The following is a 16,104-nucleotide window of genomic DNA, read 5'->3' on the forward strand; positions in this document are numbered from 1 at the left end:
TGAATTTGTATTCAGATGAGATTATCTGACTCACAAAAACTTTAACTGTCTAGTCCTTTTTACAAAATTTTTGCCTCATTTGGGACCATTTCAGGTCAATAAGAGAATCAAGGTGACAGGACTACAATTAAGCTTGAATGCTATGTTTCCTTTGGCTTGATGGGTACCTGGAAGGTATACCAGTTAGGCTTGTTCAGGACTGCTCTTGGTGAAAGTAGGATGCATCTTGCCCAGGAGTGGTCAGGATAAAATCCTGAGGTTTCAAAATAGATGTATAGTAGACGTTTGTAAACAAGGTTCCTAGGCCACAGCTGGTCTATGGCCTGTCCTTGTATATACCACAAAATAACAGTTTTTTAAAAGTAATTTTAGAGAGTTGGGCTAGGAGGAGAAGAATGTGACGGAGATCATATGTAGCCCACAAAGCCTAAAATACTTTCTGGATCTTTCCAGGTAATGTTTGCGGACTCTTGGTTTTTATAATCCCAATTGCTTTTTTCCTGATCATTGCCTTGGGAGGTAGTCAGGAGGAGATGTATCCTTTGTTAGAATAGCTGCATTTGGTGACCATACTACTTTACTGAATTATGTGGACCAAAAGAAGGTGAGGAAAATAGTCAGAAATCTTCTTGAGTTGATTTATTAAGAGGCCATACCAGTGCTTGACAATCTTAGATGCCTGTGGATTAGGTAGGGAGCACAGAATGTCCATCAAATATTCAACTTTTGACTTGTTCTTTGTAAGAGAAGGCATACCACTGTTAGATGGTAAATGGTCCTAAAAGCCAAAAAATATGTAGCAAGCAGCTTAGTTTTGAACACCAAACTGGTGTGGCCAGAGATAGCTGATCAGAGTGAGTGGGAGTGAGATGTTAAAGGTCTGAAGTAGTGAGTTTGGGAGAAATGCACTGGACACAAATGGGGTGACAGTGCATGGTACAATGTGACCTTAACCACCACATTATAAATTGGGTGACTTCCGGTAATCATGAGTTGACCATACTGTGGTAACCTCTGCATTGGAAACAGAATTCTTTACTTTATGTGCAATATGTGATGGTGAAAGTTTTGCCATATCTGCTGCAGTGATAGATGTGGGCAGTCTCGGTGGTGCTGGTTGAATCAGGTTGGTCTCCGAGAAAGGGCCCTTGCTGTGGGCATGAAAAGATTCACAGATGATTTGATCAGCTGTGATTTTTTTCCTATAGTTTTTGTTCCTCCGGTAGTTTCTTTCTCTATACTTTTTTTTTTCTTAAGCCTTTATTTATTTGAGAAAGAGAAACAAGCATGAATGGAGAAGGGAAAGGAAGACGCAGACTCCCTGCTGAGCAAGGGAGCCCTATCCAGGGCTGAATCCCAGGACCTGACAGACTAAGCCACTCAGGTGCCCCTCAACTCTCTTTCTTTTGTATTTTGTGACACCTAATCTTTAGACTTTAATCTGCCAGTTTGTAGTTTTCTGGGGGCTGACCAAACAGGTCGGCCAATGACAACAAGGGTCAGTAAATTAAAACAAGATTTTTCAAGGTACCATTGGGCAAAATTATGTGAATGGCCTTGAATTCTGCTCATTGATCTGGTTTACACCTTGAAAGAGCTGAATAGCTATAGTTGAATATAGAGTTGAATAGCTATAGTAGCACAGTGGACACCATTATGTTTGTTTAGTTGAGTCCTTACTGAATCTGGCATTTTGGGGAACCTCTATGTATCACATGCCTCATTAAGCCTATGGCTTTGCTTCAAGAGGTAGAGTAGAGGTTAAGGTTCCCCTTGGGGGAAGCTGCTGCTTTTTCACATAAATTCAAAATGTTGTGGCCACACCTGGTATGTTCTTTAGTTTGCTTTATCTATTTGACTAGAGTTAAGTACCTTATCCAAGCTGAGGCAGTAATGGTGCCTACCTTAAGTTAAAAGTCCACAAGTCCCAAATTGGGCCAGTCAGAATTCTTCCCTGGGGTTTTTGAACTTGGAACCAGAAAAAATGAGGTTAGTTTTTTCCTTTGGCAGAAGACATAAAATGTAGAGATTAGGAATTACCATTGTTTGTTTCTTACTATAGTGAGAAGTGAAGTCTGCAGAGAAAGTGATGTAGTGATAAGGAGAGGCGCCTGGGTGGCTCAGTCAGTCAAGCTACTGCCTTTGGTTCAGGTCATGATCCCAGAGTCCTGGAATCAAGCCCCCACATTGGGCTCCCTGCTCAGCGGGGAGTCTGCTTTTCCAGACTGGAAAAAATGAATACACTCTCTGTATCCCTCCGGACCTGCTCTTGCATGCTTTCTTTCTCTCTCAAATAAATAAATAAAATCTTTAAAAAAAAATAAAGCGATAAGGAAACAGTTCTGAAGTCATTTGAGACTCTGGTACTGGTGGTTTTGAGGTCTGGTCTTTTCCTTGTCATCACTGGGTTTTCAATCCTTCTTTGTATTCTGTAAACGAATTAATCCCAGTGTTTTGTTTAAGCTAGTTGGATTTCTGTTTCTGGTCAGTATGAGTCCTAAGAAATACATATAATTGTATTATACAAAGTATAATAACTGATGGTTTGGAATCTTTACCAGAGATATATTAATTGGTATTTCACCTAGACTCATTTCTATTTATTTATATTGTTGTCATGATGGAAAGAATGAAAAATACATGCACATTAAACTAGGTATTACTTCTCAGTTGGTTGGAGTTGTTATTCCTGTAAATGTGAATCTCTAAGTCTAAGAAGAAGCATAAAAGATTAAAATACACTTTGGATTAAACTAATAAAATTAGTAAGATTTGATTGGGACAGAAAAGTTATAGGTTATATTGGACACCTATGGTATATGAATCTGTAGCTTGAACATGAGTCAGTACATTGGTGAAAGAGGTAACATGATGTTGGATTTATTCCAAATCAAAAGATTCACCAGAAGAACTGAGAAACTCTTCCTAATTTTACTCTTTACTAGTCAGAGTTTTGAGCAGTATTGCTGATCACACATTAGAAAATACTCTTTTTTTATATATAAATTTTTATTTATGGTAGTCACAAAGAGAGAGAGAAAGAGAGAGAGAGACGCAGAGACACAGGCAGAGGGAGAAGCAGGCTCCATGCACCGGGAGCCCGACGTGGGATTCGATCCCGGGTCTCCAGGATCACGCCCTGGGCCAAAGGCAGGCGCCAAACTGCTGCGCCACCCAGGGATCCCAGAAAATACTCTTAAAAATAATGAACAGGTTTTATATAAGCTATATATGAAGACAAAAATGAAGAAAATTCTAAAATGATAAAAATATTAGCTTTTTAAAGCCAGGGAGAATCTTTAATGGCTATCCTCTAAAAGACATGTCTTTGAAGCTTATCCTTTTATACTGAAATTAAAACTTATGAATCCTAGTAATTCTTGCTTTTCTAAGTAATTCTTTTGGCCAGTACTTTCCAATCTAGACATTGCTATGTTCACAGATTTAAAAAACTTCTTTAAATAGTTTCTGCAGCCAATTTAGCAGATAGGAAATTAGTACCTTAGTTTTAAATACACATTTCTTTTTCTTTTAAGATTGAGTGTCAAAGAAACAAAATGTAATTTTACGTATATGTCTAAAATCATGCTGTTAGAATATAAAGATTTGTTGAGATCCACTGTCACTTACCTTATTCTAAATAGTATTTCTTTCTTTCAAATATTCAGATTCACCTCTAAAATGGCCAAGATTTGTCATCACTGGGACAATTGGAAAGAATGACATGTAGACCATAAATATAGCCGTGAGAAGTACCAAAAATGTTTTGATTAATGAAGCAGCGATGTAGTTAGCTTATGATCACTTTGAAGGACAATTCTTGGCTGTCTGATATAGTCAGGACCTTATAATTAAAGTTTTTCTCCCAGGTTGCCCCTTCCTCCACATTGCCATTTAGTAATTGTGGGATCCTTAGGCATGTTACTTAGATTCTTCAAGTTTCAGTTTCTTTATTGTAAAATATGGATAATAATACATTTTTAATGGTTTGTAGTGATAAATTGCATTCATCACAGTGCCTGGCTTAATAACTGGAGGCTAGTATTATTAATGTTATTGACACAAACAGTAAAATATATGCTGGATTATTTCCCGATTTTATGAAGGGTAATGGGATTTTCTAATTCAGTAAAGGAAAGGAACTAAAACTAAGAGGAATTTTGTTTGATAGAAGAACCAATGGGATTTTTTTTTAAAGACTTATTTTAGAGAGAAAGAGAATGAGCACACACACACACATGAGCAGGGGGAGGGGCAGAGGAAGAGAAAGAAGGAGAGAATCTCCAGCTGACTCTCCATTGAGAATGGGGCTCTATCTCACTACTCTGAGATCACGACCTAAGCTGAAATTAAGTCTCATGCTTAACCAAGTGAGCCACTCAGGTGCTCCAGAACCAGTGGGATTTTTAAGCCCTAAAACTGGAATCGACCAGGGTGACAGTTACTCATTGAATGACATTGAATTTTTTGTTTTCTAATGCCCTTTCCCTACAGAAAACACTGTTTACTGTTCTTGTGACATCCAGCAATGTATTTATCATAGGATGTTAGTTACTTAAATGTTTCTATTTCCTCTTGAATGGATTAAAAAATTTATTTTGAGACACATAGTTTTTAAATGTGTACTTCAAAAGGTAGCTCTAATGTAATTATTAAGTATTCATAATTGATGCCATACCACTTTTGTTACTGGAGATGATTTTAAGTAGTATGTTAGAAACTTTGTTTTTAATTGTAAAAATTATTCTACTCTGTTGGGAAAAAAATATATCCCACATATTATACTTTGGTTTCAGATACTATTGCTTAAGATAATGGAGTAAGAGTTTGCTCATGAAATAAATTTATCATGAATACAAGTAAAAAATTGTAGATAAATTTAAAGAATAAATTGTATTAGATAATTACTGGCCTGCCATTTGCCAGACACTCTTCTAAGTACTTGGTATCTATTGGGTCTTTTAGTCCTCACAATGGTTTTGAGAAGAAGGTACTATTATTCTCCTCATTATACAGATGAGAAACCCAAGCACAGAGAGATAAACGGTCTTGTTCTTGGGTATAGATCTAGTAAGTGGCAGAGCTGTAATATCACGACATGTGTTTTGACAGTGTCCAAGCTCTTAGTCCCTGTGAAATACCACTGAATCTTTATTAGATAAATAAGAGCATGAACGATACATGGATAGTGTAGCAATAATGTTAGTTACACAACTCTATAAAATTTGCGAACACTGCTCTAGATAAGTGAATATTTCTAATATATGATGAATATATTTTCATGTACATATATATAGGATTAAATAGACATGGCTTCAAACTGTGTCAAAGTATTTTAAGTATTACACGAAGCATTATTATTTTATCATGTCTTTGATATAATGAAATATGCTTAATTTAAGAAAGTATGGTGAAGCATACCATCGTTAATGGTTAATGTTTTGGGTTTTTTTTCCACCACTTTGGTACCTGTTTTTGTAGAAGAAGGAAATATTCATAATTTATACCTAGAGAAAGTTGGTTTTTCACGTCCTTTACAAGTGTACTCCAAACTGTTTGATATTTTAGTTTCAGGATTTAAGTTCTAACAAAGTCATGTGACAGCAGCAGCAGTGAGGTGCAGTGAAAGCTCTCTCAGGAGTACTCTTATTAGAAAGGAAGATTTTGGGTCTGTGAGGTTGTGTGGGCCTGAATGTGATTTTTATTTGATATATGAGCTGTGACATTACTATTGCATGACTGAGATGTACTTGTAAGTGCTGTACTATGCAGATGGGTTTTTTTCTGAAACAAAGCCAGAAACAAAATCTTGAATGTGTTCATTTAGTGGGGAGAGAATACTTCATAGAAACATATGGAAACATTTCTAAGTTTTTTTTTCATTAAATGAGCCTTTTACTTTCTAAGCATTTTTATGATTGTTCAAGTTAATATGTCATTTGCCTCATATTTTCCAAGTTTAGTGAGACATGGAAGTCTTATAGAGCTGGGATGTTTTGAAACAACCTGATCGCTTTAAGGAAGGCACATTTTAGGATTAGGTTTAGATGATTATTAGAAAATTAGGATTGGATCATTAATCTATTTTTCATTAGATTATTAATCATAAGGCAATCCATCACTAAATATTTTAATATTATGGAATTTGGTGAAGAGACATATAGTAGTTATTTTCTTTTTACTTATTTTTATATTGTGAAAGCATAGGGCAACATTAAAGAAAATCATAAAAGGAAAAAAATACCACAAAAATAACATGAGTTTTTAATTTTCCATGTTCCCTTCTAACCCATGTCCTTATACATAAAGTTTCACATCATTCTGTATTATGAATATACCATTTTATGTTGTTTTTCTTTTATTACATTACATTAAAACTTTTTTCTTTTTGGTGGTCACATACTTTGCTCTCTCCCATTGTGAAAAGTGTACAAAGAGAATTTCCTTAGATTCTAAGTTCCCTTCAGCTTCTCATTTATCTTCCTCTTTTCTTTTTTTTTTTTATTAATATTTTTTATTTATTTATGATAGTCACACAGAGAGAGAGAGAGAGAGAGGCAGAGACACAGGCAGAGGGAGAAGGATGCTCCATGCACTGGGAGCCCGACGTGGGACTCGATCCCAGGTCTCCAGGATCGCGCCCTGGGCCAAAGGCAGGCACTAAACCGCTGCACCACCCAGGGATCCCATCTTCCTCTTTTCCTTCACAGAGAAATAACTTAGAATGATGTACAGGTTGCTTTTCCACTTAGCTTTGATGCTGAATCCAGTGTATATTTTGTAGTTTTTATCTTCCTTAACTCCATATTTGACACAGAACTCTCTTCTTGATTTGTGGGCTCCTCTCCTTTGTCTTTTATATTTGACTTTGATGAAGTACTTGGAATAAACTCTTCCTCCTGTGTGGCTTCAGCTACCACTTATACACTGACAACTGCTTCATTGAATTCTCTGGACCAGTTGTTTTTCCTAAAACTGAGAAATTCATTTGCATGTGCTAAGGTATCTAAAACTCACTATATTTAAGTTGAAATTTAATTTTTCCTTTCTCACATAACTAATGGTATCACCATTTACCTGTTGTCTTATGTAGAAAACTTAGGAATCATTATGTTCTGTCAGTTCTGTCTCTTAAATCTGACCTCTGTTTATCCAAGGGATACAAACATAATGATTTGAAGGGGCCCCTCGTCCCAATGTTTGTAACAGCAGTATCCACATTAGCCAAACTATGGAAAGAGCCCAGATATCTATTGACAGATGAATGGATAAAGAAGATATGGCACATATATACGATGGAATATTACTTGGCCATTAAAAAGAAGGAAATCTTGCCATTTGCAATGGCATGGATGGAATTAGAGGATATTATGCTAAGGGAAATGGTCAGAGAAAGATAAATACCATATGATTTCACTTATACATGTAATTTAAGAAACAAAACAGATGAACATAGGGGGAGGGAAGGAAAAAGACAAAAACAGAGGGAGGCAGATCATAAGAGATTCTTAACTCTAGGAAACAAACTGAGGGTTGCTGGAGGGGAAGTAGGTAGAGGGATAGGGTATGTTGATGATGGGCATTAAGGAGGGCTCTTGATGGAATGAGTGCCTAGTGTTATATGTCACTGATGAATCACTAAATTCTAACCCTGAAACTAATAATACATTATATGTTAACTAAATTGAATTTAAATTAAAAAAAGAATAAAATAAAAAAATGCTTTCTTTACAAAAGTCTGACTATTAAATATTCATTATCGGGGCTATACCACTTTTGTTATTAGAGATGATTTTAAGTAATATGTTGGATACTTTTTTTTTTAAAGATTTTATTTATTCATGAGAGACACAGAGAGAGAGAGGCAGAGACATAGGCAGAGGGAGAAGCAGGCTCCATGCAGGGAGCCTGATGCAGGACTGGATCCTGGGTCTCCAGGATGAGCCCCTGGGCTGAAGGTGGCGCTAAACCACTGAGCCACCTGGGCTGCCTGGAAATTTAGTTTTTAGTAGTAAAAATTATCTACTTTGTGTTACCATGTCTTATTTCCAACTGGGATCTTACCAAGTGATCTCTCAGTCCTTTCTTGTTCTTTTCCAGTTCTTTCTCTCCATTGCAGTTTTTGATTGTTATAAAATAGAATTCTGATTATGTCCTTAAGTGGTTTCCCATTTGTGTTCACCATAAAATTGGAACTTCGTTGCAAGTCAGTACAAGATCCTTTCATGATCTCTTGGACTCTTCTCTGGACATGTTCTTGAAGCCCTTTTCTTTTGCTATTTTGAAATATTGTCTGTCCAAGCACACATAACCTCCTATCCTTTATTGTTGCCCATGGTGTTGCATCTGCCTGGAACAGTTTTCCTACCCTCATAATCATTTCTTCCTTTTGTCTGCTTAACTGCTTTTTCTTTAAGACTTAACTGAAGCTTCATATACCTTAGTTTGAGTTAGGTGTACTTCTTTCATATTCCTGTGTATGCTGTCTACCACAATGCCAAATATAGTATATGTTTCAAAAATATTCTTTTTAATTGGGCTATTAAATAGTATACTACCAAGTTAATATTTTGGGGATACATTAGCACCTGGATTTTAGATAATTGATAGTTGCTTTTTAGGTAAAGTATTTTGCATCTCCATGCATATTAGTATTTTTAAAAGTTATTTTCCTGCAAAAATAATCCTAAGAAAAATACTGAATCATGATAGGGACACTTTTTATTTTTTTTAAATTAAAATTTTTTTTTTTAAAGATTTTTAAAATTTATTCATGGGAGACATAGAGAAAGAGAGACAGAGACACAGGCAGAGGGAGAAGCAGGCTCCTTGCAGGGAGCCTGATGTGGGACCACTCGATCCTGGGACCCTAGGATCACACCTTGGGCTGAAGGCAGGCACTAAACCGCTGAGCTATCCAGGCGCCCCTGGGACACTTTTTATGATTCTTGGTTATCATCCTTTGATTCTTAGTATTAATCTTGCTCAAAATACATGTTATAGGTTACTTATAGCAACTTTCAGAAATCAAAATTATTGGTATTGTTATAACACTTCTACTTTTTAAGGAAATAGATCCTTAAACTGACCGTCATTAATTTTTGCATTAAGTAAACATATATATGTCACAAACATAGTATGCCACTCTTTGTGCTCTGATTCTTTTCTTGGTTAAATGCAAAATAGGTTTACCAGGAGAATGGAAATATATTTATAATGTAATTTATAACAGTTATTCCACTAATTGGAGTTGGCCTATAAAATATGCAGACAAATCAGTGTTAAACTTAATGTATTCATGCCATAAGTTTAATAAACTTTGTTTATATTTGAGAGTAACTTTATTAAGTGAAAAATTGCCTTTTTCCATGTTACCATTGTATTTTTGCTTTTATTCCCTATATTAGAAGATTATTTCAATTTGGATCAGATTTTAATGAGTAATAAAAATTAAATGTTTTTTCTTGGAAAATATAATTAATAGATTGCTGGAGAAGCTCAATTTAATTTTTTAACAAGTTGAATTATTAGTATTTACAATATAGTTTATCTGTTTATTAAAGTATTCTGATGTTTCATATTTCAATATTAAAATATAAGCAGATGGCTATAGTATTTCTTTGTACATGATATCCACACAAGAACTCTTTGTACTGTTGGCAGTACTGTTACACAGCTCCTTACTACAGTAAGTAAATATATTACCTAAACCCTTAATCAACCTACCATTGCCACTGATGACCCAATGCTTAAGTTGTAACACTATGCTGCTGACCCAGACTCTGGGGGCTTATTTTATTTTATTTTATTTTATTTTATTTTATTTTATTTTATTTTATTTTTTGATGCATTGCTGTAGGGAATTTTAAGGGTGTGGAACCAAGCCATTTTCTCTGTTGGACTCATTTCCACTTTTATTTCCTATGGGAGGCTTAGCCTTCCTTTAAAATACTAGGATTTAAAAACTGTTCACCTATTCTGTGGTTACTATGTGTAGGAATAACGCTGTTTGCTCATTTTAACTCACTGAATTAAAAAAAATTACTGAAGCTTAACTATTGCTGCAAAACAATTCTCAAAATTAAAATTTCTAATTCATAAAATGCTTTTTTGCTAGATACTTTATTTTTGTGTATGTACATTTTTCATAGTTTAATTTTATCCTTATATGCTAGGAATATTTGGCCTGATGTTGTCCCAGGAGGGTATAATTGAGAACTGACAGGTTATATGAAGTTGAAAAGAAATTTAATGAGTTGTAAAAAGCAGTGCTTCATTTTTCCTTGGTAACTAATATATTATTTTTAAGGAAATGTTCTAAAAAGTTCAAAATAACTAGGCCTCTAAACTGAATAGTAACTTTAAATTTTGACAAAGTTTATTCACTAAGAAGAATAAAGTTATTTTATTTTTAGATTACAGTGTACAAATGTTTGGGGCTTGAATGTTCTGACTAGTTATTTAACCTTACAAATAAAACTATGTAAAATCACATGCTTTTAAAGGTTTCCAAAAAATTTTAGTTCATTTTCTTTTGTCATCAAGAAATTTATAGAACATCCCACTTGAACTACCTGCCTTGTAAGGTGCAGGGGTTATTAGTATGAGGCAGGCATATATCGAAGGAACTCCATCCTTAATAGAGAAACAGACATAGAAGCACATCAGAATAGTTTGATAGGTACTGCTAGATGTTCAAAAGGGAGCCACAGAAAAAGAGCAGTTGATGATATTTGAAGGCTTCCTAGAGGAGGTAACATTTGAATTAAGAATTATATATAAATAAAGTAATCATCTAAGTGCCCTGTGCTTCTGTTAGGAGTTTGAGAGAGGGAGGGTGTGTGAATGCAGTAGAGAGTGGAGGTGGTGATTAAGTATTTCATCAGATACTTGATATGAAAGCTCTGTGCATTGTTAAACATGCCATTTTAATTTATAGGCATACGGAGTGAGTTTTGAAATGGAAACAGTGCTGGTCAGGTTCTCCAGGAAGTAGACACTGAGATGGAGTTAGGATTGGTGAGAGTTTACTGGGGAAGAATACCTGTGGAAAGAAAAGAGTGGTATCAGGATTGGTCAGAAGCAGTTGTCACATTGTGATGCTGACTTGATCAAGTCCCCTCCAACCCAACAGAGACCTTTGTAACAAGGTTGGAGGACTCCTGCATTGCGTGGAAATGACTAGACCCTTTTACCACCATTTCTCAGATGATGGCTATGGACTTCCCGGAGAGAAATATGTCTGACTGGAAAGGTGAGGCAAAAGCTAATGAAGCTAACACCTGGAGGCTGTCAGCTATCACACTCCTTGCAGCTAGGCAGTGTGTCCTTTGTTGAAATCTGATCCATGGGGGCACATCTTTGTTGTCACAAGAAACCTGGATAGGATGGACCTTGGGATGATGACAATCATTCATTCATTTGGTCAGTCAGTAAATATCAGATACTTCCTCTGTGCTAGGAGTAGTGCTGAACGTGGATGATATAAAGTAATGCAGATAATGTCCCTATTCTTATGTAGGGCCAAGATCTGGTGGTAGGATAGTCCAAACAAGGACATCCAGCCTAAGAACTCTGTTATGGGCAACAGCTTGGCAAAATGGAGAGAAAGAAAGGCCACTATGGAGAAAAGGAAAGGAGGGAGATGAGGCTAGAGAATTTGGTCAGAGCCACCAGAGCCTTGCAAAAAACCACAGTAAGGATTTCAGAGTTTATTCTATTGCAATGAGAGGTTACTGGAGGATTTTAACTAAAGGAGTGAGACAATTTGACTTATGGTTTGAAAGGTTACTCCTACTTATCAAATCCCACATTCAGTAGTCATAATGCAAATATGTCTTGACTTCTGACTTACACTATGTAGTCACTTGGAGAATTCTGTATTGTTGGCAATAGTATATCTACAGAGTAGTGTATCTATTTCTTTTACCCATTTTGCATATTTCTGTAGTAACTCATTAATTTCTTTTGTTTTTAAGTAACTGTTAATCAATTACAAGAGCCATATTTAATTAATTAATTAATTTATTTTTATATTATTTATTCATGATAGAGAGAGAGAGAGAGAGGCAGAGACACAGGCATAGGGAGAAGCAGGCTCCATGCAGGGAGCCCGACACGTGACTCGATCCCGGGACTCCAGGATCACGCCCCGGGCCAAAGGCAGGAGCTGAACCACTGAGCCACCCAGGGATCCCCAAGAGCCATATTTTATTTTTTTTTATTTTTTTATTTTTTTCATATTTTATTTTTTAGTTGAATATATAGAACTTGTTTATTTTTGGCCTTAGTTCTGAAAAAGGCAAGTAAACTTCTTTGTAGAAATTTTATTTAGGCATTTGAAACTCTTCATGAGAATGTGTTGCTAATTTTTATAGTTTAACTAGTCCCTCACTGGATCCATACAACTCTCTGGTGTTGTATAGGACAAAATTTAAAGATCCCAGGTTTCTTGCATATAGCAGAAACCTGCACATTGCTGGCTTCCAGAGCTGTTCTTATTTTTCTTGGGATCAGAAGTTTGCTTTTCTCCCCTAAGAATTTTTAGGACTCCCATCTCCACCCTTACATTAACTTGCCTAATTGAGAATGATTTTAGGTATCTGTAACTCTTATTTAAGACTTACATTGTTTATTGGAAATAAAGCTCTAGTTTTGCCAAGTGTCTTGTCAGTGCTAGTTTGAATCTTGTTTAGGAATAGATAACCATTTATTAATCATGTGACTTAGGCAAATCTCTTTATCTCTTTAAAACTCAGTTTCTTTCTCTGTAAACTGAGAAAGACCAGTGGTACTGCTTTATAAGCTTATAGTAAGAAGTAAGTGAAATAATATAGAATGTCTGGCATAACATGACTGTTCTAGAAATGAAAATTGTTGCTATTTTTACCGTTACCTTAAAATGTGATTATTGCTTTGTTAGGGATATATGCAAGTACAGATTCAGCTTGGGTATTCATCTAAAATCTGCTCGTTGGCTTTAGCTCTGATTTCAGTCTTTAAAAGATTGAGCAGCAGAATAGCTACTTCAGTGTCATTTATGGCATTCTTGAATTTGTGTGAGAAAATACTTACCATTGTATGTAATAGCCTAACAACATCAGTAAAATAAATGAGGCATGTCACTTAGATGTATTATTGTCACAATTTTCACTCTCAATTATAGGTGAGCATTCTCTATGTAACTAAGAATGAGCATTTTCTCTTAGATTTTATATGTTGAAATTCTGTCAGTGACTTGTATAAATATTATTACAAGAGTAAAATACTAAAAGGACCAATACTTGTGAAAACTTAATTTTATGCAGAAAAGTAGTATTTTAAAAGTTCAGTAATAAGGTAAAGATATTGATAGTTGTATTGATTTTCATTCATTTTCTAATTAATTAAGCAATCAATCTCTAAAGATAAGTTATGAATTCCTATTTAGGAATTCCATATGTCTTATAAAGTTGAATTAAAGTCAGAAATCAGAATGATTGAGGAGAGATAAATCAAATGATCAGTAATCATTTACTGATCAGTAAGTATCTACTTCATTTGAAATTGAACCTATATTGAGTATTGCAAGTGTGTAGAGACTACAGAAATAACAGCTGACAGAAGGTGAGAGAATGTGTATTTTACTGCCAAATTATGTCAGCTCTTAAAATGCTCAATAAAAATTTATAACAATAGTTACTTTTTTTATTAGAATTTATATTTACTCTTATGTTCCAGAAATGTATTTTCTTATGATACTACTTGGCTTTGGTCACAGCTAAATAGTATGCTGTGTTTTTCTTTTTCCTTCTTATGGCTAACATATTCAATTGCTGTAATATACAGGATGTTGGGTAATTTTAGAAGAAGGAGCTTTTAAAATCAAAATATTGCATTTCATTATAATTTTCTTCAGACTAGTTTCTATTTTAATTAACAATTAATAGATTGCATGCTATATATACATTTGAAGGATTTCTTAGAAGTTTCAATCAAAATTTGATCTGTGCAATCAGAACCATTGCCAAATCCTTTCCTTCTCAACTAAATAATGCATTACATTAAATCCACATTAGAAAAAAAACATTAAAATACCTTTTAATACAATTTATACACAAAGAATACTATCATAAAACATGTTCTGTGTGTTATTTCATTTTCCCTTTAGGTCAGTGCATATAATATTTACTCTCAGTTACTTGGTAAGATAATTATTAAAACTACTGTGAAATAGAGGGTGATATATAAATAAAACAAAATTTTGCTTTTTCATTTTTGCTACACTAGAACACTATGCATATCACTTATTGATTCTATTACTAATGGATGACAAAGAATAGTGTTTACTGTGAGTGGGAGGTAGACATCTTAAAAGTTTAAAAGCAATTGCGTAGTATCCAAATAAATAATACGGAACACATTTTAACAATACAAGAACTACTTTAATTAACTGTGGTATAATATGGTGTGCATACCACTCATGGTAAACCACAGTAGCATTTACTGGGTGATGCTTCAAAACACACTACTGTTTTTCATGTACTTTAATTGACCAAATGTGTCATAGAGGCATTATCAAAGGTATGGTAAACAGTTCTCAGGATTTTTCTTTAATGGTGACTCTAATATATAGTTCATTTGTTGATATCAATTCATTGGAATTTTAAAAATCTGTTCATAATGACTTAAGTATGAAACAGTAATGATTTTTACTATTTTTGCTGAAGCAGAGAGCAGATAAATTAGAAGGATTTGTTTCTAGGTATAGTCAACAATGACCTATTACATTCACCCAGTAAAACTGCTAATGAAGGCAAGTGGAGAATGAAGGAAAAAATGGATGGTATTTCCTATCTGTAGAGATTTCTGGAAACTTGCTATTTCATAATGCTGTGGACATTAGAGCAGTTATAAAAAAACTAGTTCTATAACCATATTTTAAACTTTTGGAGTAAATGAGATACTGATGGTATTTTTCTCTCCACAAATGTATAGTGTTTGCTTTTACAAATCCTTTTTAGATTATTTGATAAGAACTTCAAAAATTGCTATGAAAATTGAGGATTATAACTATAATATTCTATTATCATTATATTTTAATGTGTTGCCAATGCAAAGGTAACAATTGAGGCTGTTTGTGAAATTGGTGGGGTCAAGTGATCAGGATAATAGATTAGAAAACAGGACAACAGGTCATGAAAATGTATTGCAAGTGAGCAAAGAGAAGTGAATAAATAAATATTTAATAACAAGTCCTGATTGAAACAGAAAAAGTATAAAAGATTTTTTTGGACAGTGAGCTATATACTATAGTTACTTGACTACAATATGTGCATTAAGTGGTTGTTTTCTAACTTAGGAATGGCCCACATCCATTACAAAACTATTCATGATCCCCATTTCTCCAGCTTCATGTCCTATTACTCTCACTCCTATTACCCAATAGGTTCCGCTCCCACTGAGCTTCTGTAATAGCTCCTGGCTCCTGGACATAGTCTTTGCTCTTCCCTTAGGCTCGTGACTCGTTTTTTTTTTTTTTTTTTAATTGCCTGGAGTATTCCAATTCACTCCCCTCACTTCTTTTCTGGCTTCTCTTTATCATTTAATACCATTTCTCTAGATCAAGCTAGGGTCCCCTTTCTATATAATCTAAAAGCATCCTATGCATCTCCTATCCTATTACTTACTACATTTCATTGTAATTTCTTATTCAATTATTCACTTCTTTATATAAATTTAAAATAGTTTTTGTGGAAAAAGATAATGTTTATAGTTAGTCAAACACAAAATAAAAATGTTTTGGATGAATGGATTTTGATTCTAGTATTTACCAGTTTTTAAATTTAGGAGGTATAAATACTTAAATGTTACCTCTTAGTCCAGCATGTGAGGATGGAGAAGGGGGAGAGAACAAGTGACCGTGAAGCAAGGTTAGGTAAAAAATGATATTTGTACGGAGTTTTTGAAGGATGAGTGAAGCTGGACCTGGTAGCTGTTAAGTATAGATTAAATTTTGGCAAGAATTTTTTCTCCTGTGTTTTCTGGCACAATATCAGTAGAACAAAAAGTCAAAGGATGTTAGGCTATAATAAAACTTATGTTGGAAAAGATAAAAATTTCATG

The 16,104-nt window shown here is 34.5% G+C and overlaps 1 protein-coding gene across 18 annotated transcripts in view; it reads left to right on the forward strand.

The window, feature by feature from the left end:
- VPS13B (vacuolar protein sorting 13 homolog B) overlaps positions 1-16,104 on the forward strand; it is a 718,401-nt gene that overhangs the window by 153,713 nt on the left and 548,584 nt on the right. The window contains exon 18 of one of the 18 annotated variants that reach the window (XM_077846724.1): positions 3,669-5,373. The exons of the other annotated variants lie outside the window; for them this stretch is intronic. Within the exon in view, the coding sequence (XP_077702850.1) occupies positions 3,669-3,730 (62 nt within the window). The 3' untranslated portion in view covers positions 3,731-5,373. Of the gene's footprint in view, positions 1-3,668; positions 5,374-16,104 lie in introns of those variants that run through there. 18 annotated transcript variants of the gene reach the window in all.

Source organism: Canis aureus, chromosome 14, assembly GCF_053574225.1.
Source record: "Canis aureus isolate CA01 chromosome 14, VMU_Caureus_v.1.0, whole genome shotgun sequence".
Lineage (NCBI taxonomy): Eukaryota > Metazoa > Chordata > Mammalia > Carnivora > Canidae > Canis > Canis aureus.